Below are 21752 nucleotides of genomic sequence, written 5' to 3' on the forward strand. Positions count from 1 at the left end.
AGATGAGAAAAAACAAAAATAAAACTAATTTTCTTTCCACATAAACATATTTCTAAAGGGACAAAGTTAATGACAAGAAGTATTTCTTTAAGTTAGAAAACAAATACACTGGTAATTGGCGGACATTCACTAGTTTTATAGAGCCTTTAGAGCTTCATTTATCAGGCCTTAACAAGAATCTACATGTTCCTACTCTGGAAATTTTCTGAGCAAGCCCTGTTCACAAAAAGATCATGTCAAAACACACCTGCTTTTCTTATTGCTTCTTCTATCATATGCATAAAAAGCATGTCAAGATGACTCATGGGAAACAGCCACTGACAAATCAAGTCTATGTTTGTGGACCTAAAGACCAGTTTTCAGTTTCTGACATTCTTAAGGGGACATAGAGAATCAAATTTTAAAAGATGAAATATAAACAAATTGCTATTTGGTGATCTTCTAAAGGCCAATATAATAAGTGACTAGTCACTTGCTCACTCTCACATATACACAAACATACACATATAATAATATACACATACATATATATATACACACACAAACCTCACATTAAATGGAAGAAATTAATGTATGTGCAACTTGAAAAGAGTGTTTAAAAGAAATGCTTACAATCAGATACATTCTTAAAAACAGAGAGACGACATCTGCCTTTATAAATTTTCCACAACCTTTTCCCAAAGTCTTGGGTATGAACATTTATAGTTGCCATAGTAGGTGCTAAATCATTAAATATTACTGACATATTTTTCACTTAATTTTTAAATAAAAGAATCTAAGTGAATATGCTAATTTTTTAAAAGTAAAGCATTACATATGTTCACCAGAAGTTTACATAAAATTTAAAATGCTCAAGCCTATCTGTGGGGCCATGCTCTAACTTGTTCCGGTTTTTTTTGTTTGTTTTGTTTCTTTGTTTTTCATCCACATAAATTAGTACCTAAAAAAATAAATCCTGGCCGGGCATGGTGGCTCACGCCTGTAATCCCAGCACTTTGGGAGGCCAAGACGGGAGGATCACGAGGTCAAGAGATTGAGACCATCCTGGTCAACATGGTGAAACTCCGTCTCTACTAAAAATACAAAATTAGCTGGGCGTCATGGCGCACACCTGTAGTCCCAGCTACTCAGGAGGCTGAGGTAGAAGAATTGCTTGAACCTGGGAGGCAGAGGTTGCAGTGAGCCAAGATTGCACCACTACACTCCAGCCTGGGCAACAGAGTGAGACTCCATCTCAATCAATCAATCAATCAATAAAATGGTTAATCATATCATCTTTTGCTGCTAAAATCAACATATTAAATGTCAAAATACTTAAGTAAAAATGTTCTACTTATTCTATGTCACTGAAAGAATAGTCACAAAAATCCAGTATGAAAGCTTTTAACAGACTATTTACATTCTATTACTTGATAGCAGCACTTGAATAACCAAATTAATATTATCCCAGAAAGTTATGGTGCTTCAGGAAGTTTGCTGAATTAAAGGACAGATTTACTTATTGCCTTTTGTTTAGAATTTATGCTAAGTGCTTATTCATTATTAACTCATACCCTCCACCTAAAAGTACACAAATGTGACTAAAATTATGTTGATGTTAATATTTTAAAAGTCTGTATCACTATAAAATGATTCTTCAAATAAGGAAGTTTTCTTCTTTTATTTCACACTGTACCTATTTTGAAGTTGACTGTGGTAGATGAACTCATCATGCCAAATTCTTCATCCCTCACTACTGTAATGATACATCCACATTCTGCCATGCATTCTGCAGTGCTTACCACTCGGAGGGGCAGAGCATTCTTCACCATCCCATTAATGTTTGGCCAATGGAATGTGGACAGAAATAATGGTGTGCCTGTTCCCAAGTGTTAACACTTGCCCTTTTGTGGTTCCTATGACCCACCATCTGAAGAGCATCTCCAGGTAATGCAATCCTTTCCGCCTAGGTTGTAAAATGGAGGAATGTGGAGCTGACCTGAAACTGATCAAAGACCTGGTGCCCAGGCCCAGGCAAATCAGCCCCGGCCAAGCCCTGCCCACCATCACCAAACTACAGCCAAACTGCAGACCTGTGAACACAATTATATTCATTATTCCAAGTTTGTTGTTGTAGGCCACTAAGATTCTGAAATTGACACACAACAAAAACTAATATATTGACTCGATATCTTTATATGGCTACTCATGTAACATGAGTTGCATCAAACTAAACCTTTTAAATTTACCTTTCCTCAACTAATAATAATTTTCTTTGGCTATATTGTATTTCAGAAAACAGAATGAGAATTTTTTTAATAAAGATTTAAGTTGTCACAGAAAGAAATTCATTCTATTGCTAAGGCCTTATTTCCAAAAATAAACTATAATATACAGAATAAGCTACACTTAAACTCAACTTATAATTTGGTATCCTTAAATGTTTCTACAATTTACAGTCTTTCAAATGAACTGAATGTAACACACCTCCCTAAAATGTATGATATACTCTAGATACATTTATTTATTTATTTATTTATTTATTTTTGAGCAGTTTACCTCCAAACTTCACAAGTATAACTAGTATTGGGAGGTGAAACCAGTATGAATCTTGAATTTAAAAAGTGTCACTAGGTACAACTTACTACTTTTGAATACCAATATTTTTAGGGTCTCCCTCAATTACTAGATAGGAATCCCCTGTTAATTATTTGAATATAATGAATAGACCTTTCCTTTTTATGTTCTTAAGTAATTTAGAACATTGCTATTTTAATAAAAAATTAAATAGGACATATTTTTGTTTACACAAATATTTTGTTAATTTTTTTCTATCATAATTTGTATGGTAGCAAACTTTAAATTATCACAAGTAATAAAAGTAAAATCAATTACATTTTTATACATCAAAGATCACCATTGCCCTTTTGCCATTTATATATAATAAAGCAAGACTACTGAGAAAACAATGTATGTAATAAATTGCTGAATATGAGTCACTACGTGTAATTCTTATTCTCATCACTGTTCATTTCAGCTAGCACATCAGAATTTAAAAATCATAAAATTTTAACTTAGAAACCTTTTACAGCTACTTTAACGACCCACTAGATATTTACGTTAACTCTATAATATTCCTCTCAACTGCTCAGTTATATTCTGAATTTTTCCAGTGGCAGAATTTCTCAACCAGCATTTTTCCAGAGGTAGCATTTCTAAACCAGGGTTTTGTTAACTTGTTTCGGGAAACTGATTTAACAAAAGGTAATTGGTGCGTCTGTTGTTATTGTATTTTTATAAATAAATAATCATTTTTAAAATGACCCCTTTAGAATATAGAAAGAGAAAAAGCACGTGACCAGTAGGCATGAATAATGGTTAACAAAGAACAGACAAGCCAGCTTATATGTCTAAGCAGTCCTCTGCGCAGCTTATCCCCTGGCTTAACAATGCTACAAATGCTTGTGTTTTGAACATTTAAGTTTCAGTTGTTTTTACTTTTGGTCATATTTAAAAATTTGTACTAACAGATCAGGACTTGTAGTTGGGTTGTATGAGGATATTAAGTAACACTAGGAAAGGAGCAATAATAAATTTTGTAAATGCACTCAAAATAGTCCTTATGTTGCATTAGCTTAAAATAGTCATCAATCATATCAAAAAGCTGCTAGTCCCTTAAAAAAAAGAGTTAAAAGAACTAGAGCATTCATAGTGGCAGCAATCAATATCCAAATATCCATCAGCAGTAAATTGGGTAAGTTTTGATAGGCTTACACAATGGTAATAACATAGTAATAGAAATGAGCAATCTACAACTACATGTAACAGTCTGGATGGATCTCACAATGTTAAGCAAAAGAAGCCAGACACAAGAGCATATATTGTTTGATTTTATTTACACGAAGTACAAAAACAGGTGAAACTAAACCATGGTGCTTATTCTTTGAGGTGGAAGACAATTTTTGAATGAGATGAGTGCAAGAGAGCTTCTGGGGTGCTGGTCTTGCCATGTGTTTTGATCTCATTGCTGGTTATACAGTTGTGTTTGTGAAGTCTCATCAAGCTGTTTGCTTATAATTTGTGCACTTTTATGTATGTAAGTTACAATTCAAAGTTGAATAAGTAAAATGTCAAAAACAATTTTATTTTATCTAAATTGTTATATTTGGTTGGGCTATACACATGCCCAATACTTTGTTAAGGGTTTTAATCTTTTTATCTTATCATTTAGATAACTAAAAATACAAAATTTAAAAAAGGGAAAGATTTCTTAGGTATAAAATATAAGAACTCAATATATTAAATATAATAGTAATTTCTGCCTAGTTTTAAAGCTACAATAAAATATATCATTAATTTTACACTATATTTTAATATATACCTGCTCCAAAATCAAACACAATGTCATTTTGAACATGCCGAAATTGTTTTCTTAAATAAATATTTCAGAGAAAATTGTCAGTCACTTAAAGTAAAAAAAATCTTTGTCATGAATATTAAGTTTAAAATTAATCTCTAAAATTACCTTTGTATTATTGTTGCTAATACATGATGCTAAATTTTACTTTACATAAAATCTCTTTTCTGTCATGTGCTACGTAAAAATGAGGAAAAACTAATTCCTATGGAAGTATATAATAACAAAAAGTTTCAAGAATTTGAAGAACAGTTGGGTAACATTTTAATAATGGAGAAAAAAATATGATTAGAGCTGCGGCGATCTTCTGACAAATTCCAGACCTGCCATTAACAAGCTGGGAGACTTGTCAGGTCACTGCTGTCCAACAGAAATACACTCTGAAATGTCTGTAACTCTTAAATATCTGGTAGCCCCATTTTTAAAAGTAGAAAGTAAATGTGCACTGTAACATATCAATAATATCTTGTAAGACACAACACAATTAAAATGAGAGTTGTGTTTAACAGAAAAATACTTCCTATTGCTATAGTTTTAAAATTGATATTTAAATTAATGAAAATTAAATAAAATTTAAGATTCAGCTCCTCAGTCACACTAGGAGCCACATTTCTATACAGGACCCTAGTGGCCACCGTATTAGATAGCACAGTTGTCAAGTCATTCCATCTCTTTAAGGCTTACTTTCTTCATTGATAAACTAAAAATGTTAGTCAAGATAAAGAATTTCAAACTTAGGTGCTTATATAGGCCAGGCCATTAACATAAATGACCAAATCAATGGCAGTGGGAGTTTTGGCCAACTGAAGCCCACATGCCCCATTCCAAGTAGGCAGCAAGTCATTCACCTGACACAGAAATGCAGGTCCAGCGTTGCAATAGGACTTTTCCCACAATGTTGGAAATCTAGATGTTTATATAAAATATTTTTCTTTTTCCATACATAAACTACTGTGAAATTTTTCAAAGCACTGTGTGGGCTAAACCAAAACATACCTATATGCTGGTATGTGCAACCTGGGCTCTAAGAACTTTCTTTACTGCTTTTACCAAGCTCTGATTTATTTATAGGAGTGATTTGACTTTGACACCTGGAATCTAAAACACACAGCTGGAGACTCAGTTGAGTAGTGAGCATCAAACCACCCCACTGTGAAGTCAAGACAAGCTAAAGATGCTACCAGGTAGCAGCCTGTGGTGAATGTTAGCAGGATTCCAGCATGAGATGAAGTCCTACTTACACCCCAGAATGCAGACAAGTCTGAAAAGAAATCATACTAAGGGAAGGGACAGCCCAATCCCCTAATTCTGGATCAAGGACAATGTGCCAGAGATATTAACATAAAGAAAGGGTAGTGAAGCTGAATTCTCCCCAGTGACTATCACCCTTGTCACCCTGGGACCCAATCTTTATGGAGCCTGCCTAGATCCTCCAGCACATGTGAGACTGACAGCGGAAAGCTGCAGAGGTGAAGCAGAAATTAGTAGCATGAGCAGCCATCAGCATCTTCCACGGACATAGTAGGCAGGGCTGGGAAGGGGGTAAGGGGTAGCAGATGGACTGGGAATATTCTTAGCTGTTTGGCAGAATCTAAAAAAAGGTAGAGTGCCCTCAGAGGTGGCAAAGTCAGAAACTCAGTTTTGTAAGTCCTGTTAAACCTATGTTTAGCTCCAGGATAAGGAAGCCTTGGAAACAGGATTGTGTGAGTAAGCGCCCGGAGTTAGGATTCAAGTAAACTGAGCATTAATCCCACATGTGTCACTGTCTTGCTGTGTGACTTCTGCTTCCTTAAATTTAAAATGGTAATAACACAGTATAATGGTAATAACACAGAGTTATTACTCTGTAACACAGGGTTGTTTTCAGCATCAAATAATATCATGAATACAAGGCAATTCAGAAAGTACACATTTCTCACGTAATTGCAAGACCTTTTTATTTTACTAAGAAATTACTAATGGATTCTAGGAATGCAATTTATTAAAAGCCGTTTAAGTCTCCAATCAGAATTATTCTTTAATTTGGAGATGGGAGGGTAAGAGGGTTAATAGTCAGGGCTTAAGGGGAACAGCAGCAAACACACTGACTACTCCATTACAAACTCTGCCACTTACAGTCATGTCTAGAGGGGGTTCATGGAGTGGGACTAAGGGAGGTCAAATTCCAAGATGGACTTGAAAAGACCTCAGGAGGAATTTGCCCTAAAGCAGTGGTTCTTAACCTTTTTCAGGTCAATGATGCTTTGAGGAACTGATTAACGCTATGGCTTCTGTCTTGGAAAAAGACACATATACAAAACTGACATATATCTTCAGGACGTTCATGAACCACCCCCGCCAAGGATCCCAACTTGAAAATGCCACCCTTAAGGAAGACAGGATCACAGGAAAAACATTCAGTGTGGTCTTAGGCAATGAGCTGGTGCTGGATAGGAGGCAGTTCTAAGAACAGCTGGAAGCCAACAGTAATGACAAAGCCGACTTTCTTTAAAGCTCAGCCCCTCCTCAAAATATTGTTACTGTGAGACCCTTGGATGAAGACATCTTAGAGTCTCTCTATAAAGGGCCACATATGTACTCACAAATACTACCATTCTAGGTAACTAGTAGCTTCTGCTCCCTTGGACAGTTTCAACATAAGGGAGCGTACTCTAGGCTCAGTTCACATGGACCCTGCTCGAACTCAGTGCAAAAGATACGAGAGAAAGAACAGTATGTAAGTCTCTCTAAGAACGACAAGGCACTTTATCAATACATTATAGAACATGCAGGGAATTTTCCTCATTTTGGTTTTGTCAAAGAGAATAGAGAAGAGAATACATGTTACAGAGAGGGTGACAGTGTCAATATGAATACCACCAAGAGCAGGAGTTCACAGCAACTTAGAATGCCAGTGAACATCATGGCAGAAACCTGGCACCCATACACACAGCAATGGGGCAGGAAGAGAAACACTGGTTCTACAGAAATTCAACAACAACTTCTCACTGACAAGAGCAGAACAATCTTTAATTATTGAATGAAATACAGCCTCAAACACATTTTGACAAAATATAATCTATCCACTTCCCAATCCAATCTCTTACAGAAATATGTTTTGGAAAGTACAATGGAAGTCAAATAAAAAGAATATTTTTCTCTTGTATTTGTAATAACTAAACTATATTTAGGTGAATGAAGACATACTATGAATGTGGAATTATAACTGTTCAGAACACACTTAATGACCTTTTCATAACGTATTCTTATATTCTACTTTTGACTTCATTAGTATCACGAAAGAATACTCATATATTGCAATTTTTAAATGACTTTCAAAGTAGGAGAGAATGAACAAGTTGAAATTACCAGTTACAATTAATGCTTTCTTTAAATCAAAAATATCTGGCTAAGACCAGTAAAAGTATAAAAAAAAATCTCCTATCAAATAAAACTTCACCAAGGACTGCAGTCTATAAAGTCAAAAGAACATGCTGCAGTGCATTCCTATCTACTTGCCAAAGAAACAGTTCGCATATTATCAATGGGTTTTGAAACTCCCCAAGGACATGATGTCTTCCACTTGGGTATTTTACTTAATGAACTACCGACTGGGTTTATACTTCAAAGAGTCACGTGGATTTTTAATTTTCCCAGGTCAACCCGTTTAAATACCAGGTAATTTCCCCGTGAAGCTATAATTTTAAATGCCGCTTCTTGCTAATATATTTCCAATTTAATGCTAAGTCACATTTTAGAATGTAGTAAAACATTTTTACAAAAGTATTGAGTCAGATAATCCAAGAAAAATGATTTAGAACAGTGGTTGGTACCCAGCAAGTGCTCAATGAATGTTAGCTTATGACAACTTTGGGAATAATGATGTTGCCAACAATGACGATAATAATACTCAAATAACTATACTCACCTTATGGTAGGCTGCTACGAAGGCTGCCCCCAATGATCTCCACTTTCTGTAATTCACAATCTCACTAAGCCCTTCCCTTGTGCTGAATTCGGCATGTGCTGAATGTAGAGATTCAATTCTAATGAAGATAATATGGCAGAAGTGATGAGATACCACTTCCAAGATTAGGTTATTAAAACACCTTCACTTTTATCTTCAGTGCTTACACTGTTTATCAATCTCTTGGATCTCTTGCTGATATGGTTTGGCTCTGAGTTGTAATTCCCAATGTTGCAGGAGAGGCCTGGTGGGAGGTGACTGGATCATCGGGGTGGATTTCCCCCTTGCTGTTCTCGTGATAGTGACTGAGTTCTCACAAGAACTGATGGTTTAAAGGTGTATGGCACCTCCCCCTTCACCCTCTCTCTCCTGCTCCACCAGAGTAAGACATGCTTGCTTCTCCTTTGCCCTCCGCCATGATTGTAAGTTTCCTGAGGCCTCCCAGCCGTGCTTCCTATATAGCCTGTGGAATTGTGAGTCAATTAAGCCTCTTTTCTATATAAACCAGCCAGTCTCAGGTAGTTCTTTCTAGCAATGTGAGAACAGACGAATACACTTGCCCTGGGGGTAACCAGTTATGATATCATGACGTATTCCTGTGGCAGGCCCCAGATGAGTGTGATTGGAAATGGATTTTCTAAGGCCTATCAACAACCACCTGAGTGAATTTTGAAGTAGATCCTTTAATCCCAATCAAGTTTTAAAATGACTAAACACTGATCAGCAGCTTGACTGCAACCTTGTGAGTGACCATGGCAGAGTCACCCAGTTAAGCCCAGATTCCTTTCCCACGGAAGTTGTGAGCTAATGTTCATTGTTCTACAACAGTTAAGTTTTGAGATAATTTGCTATGCAACAAGATAACTAATATAGATTTTGAAGTGGGGTGCTGTCATAAAAACCTAAAGGTGGGAGTGGCTTTGGAACTGTGTAGTGGACCTTAAGAAAAGTGTTAGTGAGAATGTGCCTCGAACACACTGTACATAGAATTTTGGAATTTAATAAGGCTGATGGAAGGGCTTAAATGAAAGTGAGAAAATGTTTATGGAAACTAAAAATTATGTAGTGGCTAAAGTTTAGCAATAACCACACTTAGGTGTAGTTAATGTGACCAGCAGTCACTTATAGTTACATGGGAATTAAAAAAAAAAAATGTGCCAGATGAACTGAGTTATCCAGTTAAGGACATTTACCAGCAAAGTGCTGAAGATGTCACCTGGTTTCTTCTTACTGTCTTATGGTAAACTATGAGAAGAAAGAGATACATTGGGGGAAGGACTGCTAAACAAAAAGGAGGCAGGACTTGATAGTTACGAAAATTCTTAGCTTTTCTAGACAGCAAATAATGTTGAAATTAAGAAACAGCTTTTAAGAAAAGATCAATTCCAGGACACTACCAGAAAAACATGGTCTAAAGACAAAAGCGGAGGCTGTCTTATAAAATCGGTTTGTTAAAATCTTGGAATGATCAAAAGTGATATCTCAGAGTACTATTTCATCAGATGACAGGACCTCCTAAGGGTTCCTCAGAGCCTCATAATGAGCCTTTGGGAAATTTAAGGGCATGCATTGTCTCTCCCCGATCTTGGCACAAGCCCAAAGTAGAGAAGACTTATCTCCAAGAGATATATGAATGTGGCTTTTGTCTAATGGAGAAAATTCAAAGAAGTTTCACAGGAGACCCACAAACTTTTTGAGAAGATTGTATCAGCAGAACCACTGCCTATTTGGACCAAAAGGGGTAGAAGCAGTACTAAATTTAAAAAGGCCACGGGTCCTTAAAATTCTACCGGTAGGAAGCAGGCTGAGAAAACCACTCAGCTGCAAACATATGCCACCTTTCACGAAAAAGGAAAGATGACTCAGAGTGGAACCAAGAAACCAAATGGTACAGTCAAGAGCCCTGGAGAACTATTCCCAGGCTTTGAGACCTACTACAGGAGCACTTGCCTCAACAGACTTCAAAATTCCTATCGACAGGTGACTCCTATTTTTCTCACATTTCTGCCTTTTTTTTAAACGGGAATATCTAGGTATTTTATGCCTGTCCTACCACCATATGTTGGCTGTGTTGAGGGCAGGTAATTTGACTCTGGTTTCACAGATCTACAGATAAAGAGGAAGCATACTTGAAGAATTATAGTTAAAGATTGTATGGATACCTAAGGGGCCTCACCCACACCTGGATCAAATTTGGATGACATCTAGATTTTGAGGTGATGACCGCCTATACAGTAAAAAAATTATTTTTCATATTTTAATAAAAGTGATGTTTGACATCAATACAATTTAACTTGTTTTATAGCATCCAAACCTCTAAATAAAATATAAACTACTTTAAAACATTTTCTGTCTGTTAAAAGATTGAGCTACTGATGCAGAAGGGCAAGCATCATAGATTTCTAATATTAATATTATTTATTAATAAATCTCACTAATATAAAACTTGATAAACTTCTCTAAACCAAATTAATCAATTATCAACTGCCAAATTTTAATCTGTTTATAATATTTATTTGACAGCATCATAGCTATTATCAAGAGAACACATAAGCAATGTCAAAGCTGTCCTAAATATCTTGATTTGCAGATTATTTTTTCTGTTTGTAACAAAGATTCCAATTAAAGGAGGCATTTTAAATGAGATGTGAACTGGAAAATGAAATGTTTGACTCTCCTAAAATGATTATAATTTTTTTAACTTCATGCACTCCCAAAGAAAAGCAAATAATATCATTTCAATGTTCTATAATGCCTATCCTTCAGAATGACAGCACATCTTAATTTTCTATTCACTATCATATTGTGACATTTTATGTATGAAAAATAGTTAAAGTAGTATTTTTTAAAACGTCATACGGCTATAGAGAGCAATTTATTTCATGCCCATGTCCCTCCAGGCTATGAGCCTATTTAGTAAAGCTTATCAGTGAAGGACAATGACTGACATGTCTTCTGCATATGCACTCATGGGTCAATAAAAACAAAGAACACAAATATACCATTCAGAAATACACAGCACTGTTTAAAAATAGCAATGACCATTTCTTCTCACAGAGAAGAGGGTCCTAGTCTACAGAGACAGCACAGAGCAGTGAAGGGGTATTATCTTGTACTGGGAGTCAGAGTATGTGGGCTCTCAGCTTAGCTTAAGCTACCTGGTAAGTGACTTATCCACCTTAGAATTCAGTTAACTAACTGTAAAATTCAGTGTCTGTATCCAATTTGATCAGTCAATGCATTCCTAAACTTCAGACATGCAGGCACCCCTCAGGCGAGTTCTTACTACACTCATGCAAAACTTGTACAGTTTTTTTGAATCCACCAAATAATCACTTAAATAAGTTTATTTTTCCTTAAAATAAACTTTAAACAGGAAACTTTTACACCACTACTTTATAAATGAAAAATCTGATTTACATAGCATTAATGATTGGTAATAGATTTAATTTTAAAATTAAATACAATAATACAACAAAACAATTATTAAATTCTAGCTATCAAGTTGTTGGCTGCCTAATGTCTATTCTCTTTGGAAAAACAGAGAAGCAACTCTCTAGGAGAGAGATTCTAGCCTCAAACTGAGAATTTCTCCATTACTTGTCAGGAAAGCATTGAAAGGAAATAAGTTTTTCATTATATGATTCACTGTCATTTCAGGCAACATCTACATGCCACATAAAATCAACTCCAGTATCAACCAAAATCATCTTTCATACCAGCAGCAAATTTCTTGTACCCTGGAAATGCTGCATCAAATAGTACACCCGTTATTTCTGATTCTAAATTTTATCATGAATCCCCATATGACCCACCTAACCTACTTTCTTAAAACCATTAATACTGTCATGAGAGACACTAAAATAATTTTCAGGGCAATGATGCACTATGGAAAAAGTTACATTAGGTTTCTAAGCTTAGTTTCATCAGGCTAGATCTTGACACTGGCAAGTTAATTAACCTCTCTAAGCCTCAGATTGCTCATTCAGATTAAAGTGCTAGTGTCACAGTTAAATGACATAATGCATGTAATAAGCTTAGCATTGAACCCGAACATGGTAGGTACTCAATAAGTGTTATGGATTAAAAATAATTTAATTTCCTCAAATAAGTTTTCAAAATTCTACTAAAATTCACTGCAAAGAACACTGGCTAAAAAGAAAATATAGTTTATCATTTTTCTTTTATAATAAAGCTATATGATACATAACTTTCACTTCAAAACAAAGCTATAAAACCCATAAACCATCTACTGGCAAAAGTAGCAAAACCACTTTGTCCTTAATGATAAAAGAAGAACCACTGGCTGTCAAAATGAAAAACAACAACTCTTAGTTGCTATCATGTAAAGCATTTTCAGGTTTTTTCCACCCCAAGAACGGCTCAAAAGGGTAGAAAAGACAGAGTGAGAATATCTTAATCAAAAAGTTTCAGCCAAGTAGGGCACATAGAGAAAGGAGCCACTTTTAGGCCAGCACTAATAACACTCTTACCTACTAGATGTAGTAAAGGCTGGGCAAAATAAAAAGAAGCCCAATATTAATTCAACAACAGTAGTTCTGGTCACCTAATAAATGGTAGTAGTAATATTCTCCAGGACTCATACTAGTCACTTTAGATGCACTATTTCTAATCCATACAAGTTTGCAAGTTAGACACTGCTAACCCAAATTAAAACACGAAGAGGCTGAAGTTCAGAGAGGTTATTTGCCTGCTCATGGTCACCCGGCTGGTAAATGCCTGAGTTGCACTGAAACCACATCTGATGCCCCAACCAGCTTTCCAGTCACCATTTCCTGCTGCTTTTCTTTTAGGGCATAAAGATGTGAACAAAACTCTTCCTCAGTACTTTGAAAAGTCACCAGGTGATATGTGTCCCCTTTTCTTTCCCTGCCCTCTTCTGGTTTCTCTCCAATCCTTTGCTTTTTGATTCACACCATATTTAGTCAGTATTCATTTCCCCAACTCCAATTCACTTATTCCTTCAGCCACGGTAATGTGGTATTGTACCCCAGCCCTTCTGGAAACTGTCCTTCCTAAGAAAAGAAAGAATAAAAAGAAATCAAGGCAAGGCTTCCAATCTACTTGGAACTTAAACTAAAGGCTCCCAGATAACAAGTAATTCTCTTACACAGCAACCAATTATTTACCTGGACACCAGCACTCTCATTAGAGTTGGCATGTTACATATTAGAGGGATGACTAAGGTGGGCACAATGTGTGAAATCGATTATAGATTATGCGCAAATCATACATATTCAAAAGAATGCTTCACTGAATCAGAGCTTCAAAAGGTATTTGGAAGCTTTTATCTTTTATTCAGGGAAGGAATTTACATACAAATAAAAATTACTGAACTTGAGTATTTTTGTTCCATATTCTAAATGGTACAGGATCAAGCAAAAATGATAGTCTCTTCATTGAACTCTAAGTTGTACTTCAGTGAAGATGTCCATTTAATAGACAACGTCTAGTTCATGTTTTAAGTTCTAACGTTGCACTTGAAAATTAGTACACCTACCACACATTGCCCACACTTGTGGTCTAAATTGCTGAGGTCTATGAACCACCCTGTTGTATATGTTTCCTCAATCATCCAAAATGCAAGCTACACCCTTCTAAGCACTGCACATCAGCTAACACTATTGATTCTCAAGATAACCTTTTGTAAGTACTATTATCCTGATTATTACATATCAATAGATTGAGTCACAGAAAGGTTAAATAACTTGCCCATGACCACACAGCTAGCAAAATAAGATAGCAGGAAATCAAATCCAAGTGCTCTGACGCCTCAGCCTGTATCTATTATACCTCACTGCGCACAATACCACCATATATATGCACATTAATAGGCCAAGAAAAAGTACTACATAGGTACTACCAGGCACCAGACACTGGAGATGAAGGAATAAAAAAAGCCTGGTTCTGTGCTGAAGATGTTTCTCTCTCTTTTTTTTTTTTTTTTTTTTGAGACAGAGTCTCGCTCTGTTGCCCAGGCTGGAGTGCAGGGGGCTGACTGGGCTCACTGCAACCTCTGTCTCCCAGGTTCAAGCAATTCTCATGCCTCAGCCTCCTGAGTAGCTGGGATTATAAGCATGTGCCACCACACCTGGCTAATTTTTGTATTTTTAGTAGAGATGAGGTTTAGCCATGTTGGCCAGGCTGGTCTCAAACTCCTGATCTCAAGTGATCCACCCGCCTCAGTCTCCCAAAGTGCTGGGATTACAGGCGAGAGACAGGGTGCCTGGCCAATGTTTCCTTTCTAAAAGTAGATTTAGGGAAGATTGAAAGCAAAGAAGTAACCAATGACAAGATGTATTCATGCTTAGGCCAGTGGGCCATCCTAAGTGTTAGAGGAGCCCAATGCAAAAAACACTTAAATAACAAATGTCTGCACACCGAAAGAAACAACACAGTAAACAGACAGCCTACAAAATAGGAAAAAATATCTGCAAAGTATGCACCTGATAAAGGGCTAATATCCAGAATCTACAAGGAACTCAAGCAGCTTGACAAGAAAAAAAAAAATTAAAAACTGAGCAGAGGACATGAAAAGACATTTTTAACAGGAAGCTAGACAAGAAGACAACACACATAGGAAAAAATGCCCAACATCACTAAGCATGAGAGAAATGCAAGTTAAAATCACAGTGAGATACCATCTTACACTAGTCAGAATGGCTTTTATTAAAAAGTCAAAAAACAACAAATGTTGGCAAACATGCAAAGAAACGGGAATGCTTATACACTGTTGGTAGGAATGTAAACTAGCACAACCTTTCTGGAAAACAGTATCAGGATTTCTCAAAGAACTAAAAATAGAGCTACCATTCACTCCAGCAATCCCAATACTAGGTATATACCCAAAGGGAAATAAATAATTATACAAAAAAGATACCTGCACTTGTATGTTTATTGCAGCACTATTCACAACAGCAAAGATATGGAATCAACCTAAGCGTCCATCAACAGAGAACTGGTAAAGAAAATGTGGTATATATACACCATGGAATACTACTCAGCCGTAACAAGGAATGAAATCATGTCTTTTGCAGCAACATGGATGGACCTGGAGGCCATTATCCTAAGGGAAATAACTCAGAAAAAGAAAAGTCGAAGATAGCATGTTCTCATTTACAAGTGGGAGCTATACAATGGGCACACATGGACATAGAGAGTGGAAGTGGAGACTACAAAAGGTGGGAGGCTAGCAGGGGTGTGAGAGTTGGAAATTTTCCTGTGGGGTAAACATGTCCATTCTTTGGGTGCACTGAAAGCCCAGACTTCACCACAACTCAATATATGCATGTGAGAAATCCGCACTTGTAACTCTGCACTTCTACAGGTCACATTTGTGACCTTTTTTTTAAATTTTAAATAGTTGTAACATATTCATCTGGAATAGGAACATATAAACCTTACATAAACTTTTTCTGGATGGTTTCTCCTTATCCCTGGAAGTCCAAAAGCATTGCAATACTGTGTTTTAGGAATGTCAGGCTCTTTGCCTCTACACTAAATGCCTTTTATAAAAATTTAAATAGTTATATCTCTCTCCCAGATCTCACAGCACATAATTATTACCTTAGCAGTCACACCCTCTCCTAATCTGATATGATCCAGAACAGAGTTAATCAGTAACTGCAGTCCAAGTTTAAATTGTCAAGGAAGGTCCTTTCTTCAGATTAAAGTACACTGGATGTTTGCATATTCCTTGATGTTCATTTAAGGTACAATAAAAGGAGGTGGTTAGCTACATAAACAAATTCTGCCAATTTCAAAATTTGAAATTACCCATGACAAACCTGGCAAGAGTAAAAGGGATAAAGCAGCTTACCTCAAAGAGGGATTCTGATAACAGCTAACTTTTAACGAGCAGTACCCACTATATGCCAAGTATGTGCTAAGAGCTCTACAGTCTATCATCTTCATTAATCCTCACAATACCTCTATAAAATAGGTTATTCTAATCTCCATTTTATAAATAAGAAAAACGTCAAGGTTCACATAAAAGGTTGTAGAACTAGAATTGAATTACAGTCTAGAAACCAGTCTGCTTTTAATCACATACTCAGATAAAAAATTCAAGTGTCTCTGGGGCCAAACAAGTAAAGTAAATGCACGGAAAGGCTCAGTTTTAAGATTTTTTATAGAGGTGTGGCTCTCAACCTTGGCTGCACACAGGAATCACCAGGGGAGCTTTAAAGACTTTTGAAGCCTGGGTTCCACCCCCCATAGACTGTTATTTAATTGGTCTGGGAGCCACCAGGTGATACTAATGGGCAGTCTAGACTGAGAAACACTGCCTATAGATACAGACAATGGAGCATGGCTCACTTGAAAGCAGTTTAAAAACTTTAAAGGTTATATAAACACTGTGCTGGCCAAAGATTGTTATTACCTTTGCCACCAGTATGTGACCTCTGTCCCACTCCTCAGTATAATTAAGGTGCCAGTATGGGAGATAAATAGATGACTGATTGCTAAGAGGGATAGATAAACAGGCAGACATAGATATTTTTATAGTGGAAGGGGTTTGCCTAGTCTCTGACCTTTCTGCATGCCATCCCCACCATCTTCTAGTTATGGGGCTCTTCTACAATAAAACTTGTTAACTTGGGGTTACAAGTAACCCACTTTCAAAGGAATCTATGGAGTATAATCTATTCTTAAACTGAAGGTGACCTAAATACGCTCACTTAACAAACGCACATCATCAGGTTATAGGTCTAAACTACTGAAATTTTTTCAAGAGTCATTTTTAAAAAGACCACTCTTTTTAAAGTCATTAATTCTGATCTTAATCCAAGCCAGGTCAAGCAATCCCACCTAACTAAACAAGTATTAAGACTGGAGAGCCTGATGTCCTAAAAGCCCATCTATGCAGGTGGTACACAGTGCTGTTGAGTAAAATGTCATTTGTCTTGGAAAAGGGAAGCAAAAGTTGCATACCACCAGAAAATGTTCATTAAATGGCTTACACATGGGAAATCCAAAATAAATGCTACTGAAGTCAAAAGCGAATCCACAAAAAACAAAAACAAACAAAAAAATACTTTAGCCTGCTTGTGAAATAATTATTCATGCACAATTATACTGCAAGTTTTGTAGCACCATAATTAGAGAGGAAATGACAAAAGAATAAATTAAGAAAGGGACTTTGAAGCCACTTATTCAAATTAGGTAGAACATTTCCATCTGCTGCAAAACAAAAGTTGTATATTTTAATGATCCTGTATTACCATTTACCACCTCTCTTCCCCACTACCACCACCATCACTAAAAAAAAGAAAAGGCAAATTAGAAAAGAAATTTCTAAAATTTCAAAATGAAATACTGCAAATAAAGGCCATTACTCAGAAATTAGGGCCTCAGTCAACAATATCCATCGTCCATCATAGGCCGTTGAGGCAAAGGAGCTACTTGAACAAAATATTTTCTTGTTTTATTTGGCTTTCAAAAAGCAAAGACACAGAAGCAAAGTCTCAGAAAGACAAAAGTGCCTGGGATGAACTTACTCGCCACAGTTCAGAATAATTTTTGTTTGTTGTTTGAATAAACATGCATTGATTCCCCTAATGAGTGTCAGGCACAGTGTGGTGCTGAGGAGGTAATGGTGAAAATGACAGCCTTTGCCCTCATGGGACTCCTAAGAGACCAAGGCACACACAACCTCATATAATCCACCATACATGCCCCTTCCAGCCATGTTTATGAAAATCTAGTCCTGTTGTACTATTAGACAGTAAATTTTTCCCTTGGTCTGACTCCATGGAACTTCACAGGGAAGCAACTGATATCTTGTAAATAAATAAGTAAACAAATATCCATATTCTCATACCAACAATAACTCATGGGTAAATTTCAATGAGTTTAAAGAAAATTTTGTGAACCTAAGAGCGTATCAAAACGGGTTTTACTTTTGAACCAAGCCGAGCCATATATTTTCATTGCCTGTGGCTATGCAGCGTCAGTAAGCTAAAAATAGTTTTCTTTCTTCTAAGTTGGGAAGAGCAAGTTAAGTCCAAACAATCGGATGTGTATCATTTTCTCTCATCTTAAATTTTTTACTAGAAAACACTCAAAATAACTGAAGCAAAGAAGAGGCATCTGTTTCATATCTGCACACACATACACAGAAACATCCCTCTAGCTTGCATCTATCTACCTAGCAATATTAAACAAGCTATATTTGCATCATCAGCAAAGTCTGCCAACATTTCACCACTTACAGCTATTTATTATTATTTTTTGGTTGGGGAGAAAGCTGCATAAGTATTGAAAACTAACCACAAGTAAAAGCTTGCAAAAAAAATATGTATAGGATACGTCCTTAACAAGAGGACATGATGCTTTGAATTTACGTTAAAAGTAAATTCAAATTCAAATTCTGAATTTACATTTAAAGTAAATTATGTTTGTGAAAATTACATTAAATTAGATTCTAAAATAGGATAGAAACTTTAAGCTCTTCTACAGGTCTTGCTCAAGTTGGGTTTGCTGTGCATGGCAAAGTGAAAACCTGTGTTTCTCCTCTTTGGCTTCCCGAAGCTAACTGTAACATACATGCATCTCTGTGATGAAGTAAAAGCTACTTAGGAAGACAAGTAAACCTGTTTTGAAAGAAATAAACTACTGCAGGATGGTGAATGGTATGTAGTGTGGACTTTTCCCACACATCCAGCATCTCTAAAGACATCCTATTAAATTAAAAGAATAAGAAATAAGAAACTAGCAGGTCCAGATCTAGGTTCCTTCCATTCGACTGGGCCATGACTTTAATTAAGCTGCTGGGTCATGGCTTAATTTTCCCTTGAAAAACAGCACAGTTTGAGAAATCTCTGCCAAACTCTTCATTTTTTAAGCAACTGAGCAAGTCAACAAGAAAGCAAATACCTAGAATCCACGGAACAATGCTCCTCAGAGCAGGGCTGGCAGAAGCGGCGGAGGGCTACTAGTTTCCCTGCCCCGATTGCAGCTGGGCCTTTGACAAGAGCTCGGGTAAAGGACTCTCTGTGCACCCGCCCACCAAACGCCCAGCGGGACGATGGGCTGGTGCTACGAAGTTCTAAACCTAACCGCTGGGAGGAAGAAGCGGGAGGATGAGAATGTCATCTCCCCTGACACTCTGGGGCCGGCAGTCCCGAAACGCTCACCTCTGACGTCCCTGAAGGTCAGAGGTGGCAACCACAGTGCCAATAGCTCACCAAAGCCACTTTTCCTGCCCGGGTGGAGGCGCGGGGCAAAGTTGGCCACCGGCTGCGCGCGTCCCGTTAGCCGTACCTTGTAACTGGGCGGAGAGGGACTCCTGGTGCTGCTGGTACTTGAGCGCCACCGCCTCGGCTTTCCGCAGCTGCGTCTGCAGCTCGTAGTAGAGCATCGCGCCGTAGAGAAAGCCGAACACGACGGTCAGCAGCAGCAGCGTCTGGAAAATCCGCTTCTGCTTTCGGGAGCACATCCCGTTTCCCATAGTCCCGCCTGGACCCAAAGCCGCGGCCGCCCCCGCCGTCTCCTCCCCTTGGTCCGAGCGAGCGTCTCAGCAGCGGCCGCCGCAGGAGGTAGCCAGACGCAGCATGAGGAGGAGATGCCAGACACAAAAGCCGGCCCGGAGGGGAAGTGGCGCCCGCTCAGCCCCCGCGCGGCGCGGGGCGCGCAGCCATCGACGCCGCCCGGGCAGCTGCAGCCAAACTTCTGCGAGGCTCGTTCTCCGCGAATGCCCGGGGCCGGGAGGAGGCCCTCCGCATACTTCAGAGCCGGCTGCCCTCGCGCCTGTCCCCAGATGCCTCCTGCCTTTTTTCCTTCTTCCCACTTTTTGGCCCCGCTGCCCCCGGGCAGTTCTTGGAGTCCCGCCCTGGCCACTCCCCGCCCTATCGCGGCGGCTCCCACTGCACGACTTTGTTGCCACCTAAGGGAGGGGGTGCGCGCCCAACAAAGGGACCAGGACTCCGGGCCGCGCCCCCGTGCGGCCCGCCCAATGGGTGGAAGGGTACGGGCCAGCTGCCTCGGCTGGTTTTGGGGACGGCACAGCGGTGTCACTGACGGGTCGGCTGGTGCCTCTGCCGCCCCGCCACCTCCTGCCCAACTTACGTGTCACCCACGGCCCGGCTATTCTGGCCAACGGGATTCCGGGAGGAAGTCCCACTCGGGCTCCTTGCTCATTGGGCCCGTCCGAGCAGACGCTCCCTCCCTTCGGGGAGGCAGTGCCGGGCTCGATTGGATGCCGGCTTTGTCCGTCCGACCCCAGGGCCGCACCTTCCCTCCCAGTGCCGGGGCCGGCTAGGGGCTCAGTGGGCAGCGCGGCCGCCTGGCGCCGGGGTGCGCCCACGTGGAGTCGGAGAGGGTGGGAAGAGGCAGGCGGAAGGGCGAAGGGCGGGGAGCTTTGGGTGGGCGGGGGACTTGTCCGGGCCTGAGTCTGGGTGAGGTTCGGTGAACACGTGTGTGTGTGTGTGTGTGTGTGTGTGTGTGTGTGTGTGTGTGTGTTCCAGTTCTCGTTCGGAACGCACGTGGAGAGCGGAGTAAAATGTGTGTATGAACGAAAGAATGGATGGCAGTAACTGTGTGCACTCTGCTGAGTACACTTTCTTTCCCTGTCCAATAAACTGATGCGGCAGACACATGGGATAGCTACATAGCACAATCCCGGTAGTCAAACCAGAGATGCCATGTCGACTGCCTTACCCCATCCAGTGTACTAGCCTAGATGTGTGTGTGCCCACAGATGGCCCGGCAGGAGTCGGGTGACTGGAAGCACGCTAGACTTAATGTTCAATTGTCCACGTGGGCTGGGGAAATCGGCTTGCCATTGGCAGAGAGGAAAGAAATGATCTCACATCTCTCCTCTAGCTGCAAATAGAATAATTTAAAAACAAATCGTACAGACTGAAATGAGTATCCATTCATTTTGTCATATGTATTTGTTTTATTGGTGGCAAAACACATCAGTTACATTTCTAAATTACATTTTAAAGGGCAACAAAGGTTCCCTATGTAAAAACTAGTACAGCACAGGAAAGGTAATAACCACAAACCTCTTCGAAGAAATGTATACTGCATTTATTTTTTCTGTGTACTTGGGAATAATTAAGGTTATGCACAAATGATAATTTTTGTTTCTGCTGTTGACCTGAATTCTAAGAAAAGTAAATTTTATCTGTCTGTATAGTGTGGTGTAATTTATGATACACTGCATAATTTTTATATTCTAACTGGACTTTAGTCGTTACCATTGCTAATGGGCCTGAGTGCTCAAAATGGGGGTAAATCTCTTTAGCTAAATGCAACAGAAAGACAGTTCCTGGTGCAAAAGTTTTTTTAGGTGGACTCTGAAATTATAGGTTGCTAAAGCCCTAAAATAAACTGAATTTATAACGATGCTACCCTGTGGCATTTATACCACTGTAAAAATAA

At 38.6% G+C, this 21752-nt stretch overlaps 1 protein-coding gene across 8 annotated transcripts in view; it reads right to left on the bottom strand.

Annotated features, from left to right (window-relative positions):
* Positions 1 to 20709, bottom strand: part of GOLIM4 (golgi integral membrane protein 4) — an 86750-nt gene extending 66041 nt beyond the window's left edge. For 5 of the 8 annotated variants that reach the window (XM_008970934.5, XM_055110660.2, XM_008970933.5 and 2 more), the window contains exon 1: positions 19629 to 20629. In XM_008970934.5, the coding sequence (XP_008969182.3) occupies positions 19629 to 19815 (187 nt within the window). In that variant the 5' untranslated portion in view covers positions 19816 to 20629. Of the gene's footprint in view, positions 1 to 19241; positions 19369 to 19628 lie in introns of those variants that run through there. The other 3 variants (XM_003817687.6, XM_008970931.5, XM_055110661.2) reach the window with 3 other exon arrangements.
* Between the last annotated feature and the right edge of the window lie 1043 nt (positions 20710 to 21752).

This window comes from Pan paniscus, chromosome 2 (assembly GCF_029289425.2).
Source record: "Pan paniscus chromosome 2, NHGRI_mPanPan1-v2.0_pri, whole genome shotgun sequence".
Taxonomy (NCBI): Eukaryota; Metazoa; Chordata; class Mammalia; order Primates; family Hominidae; genus Pan; species Pan paniscus.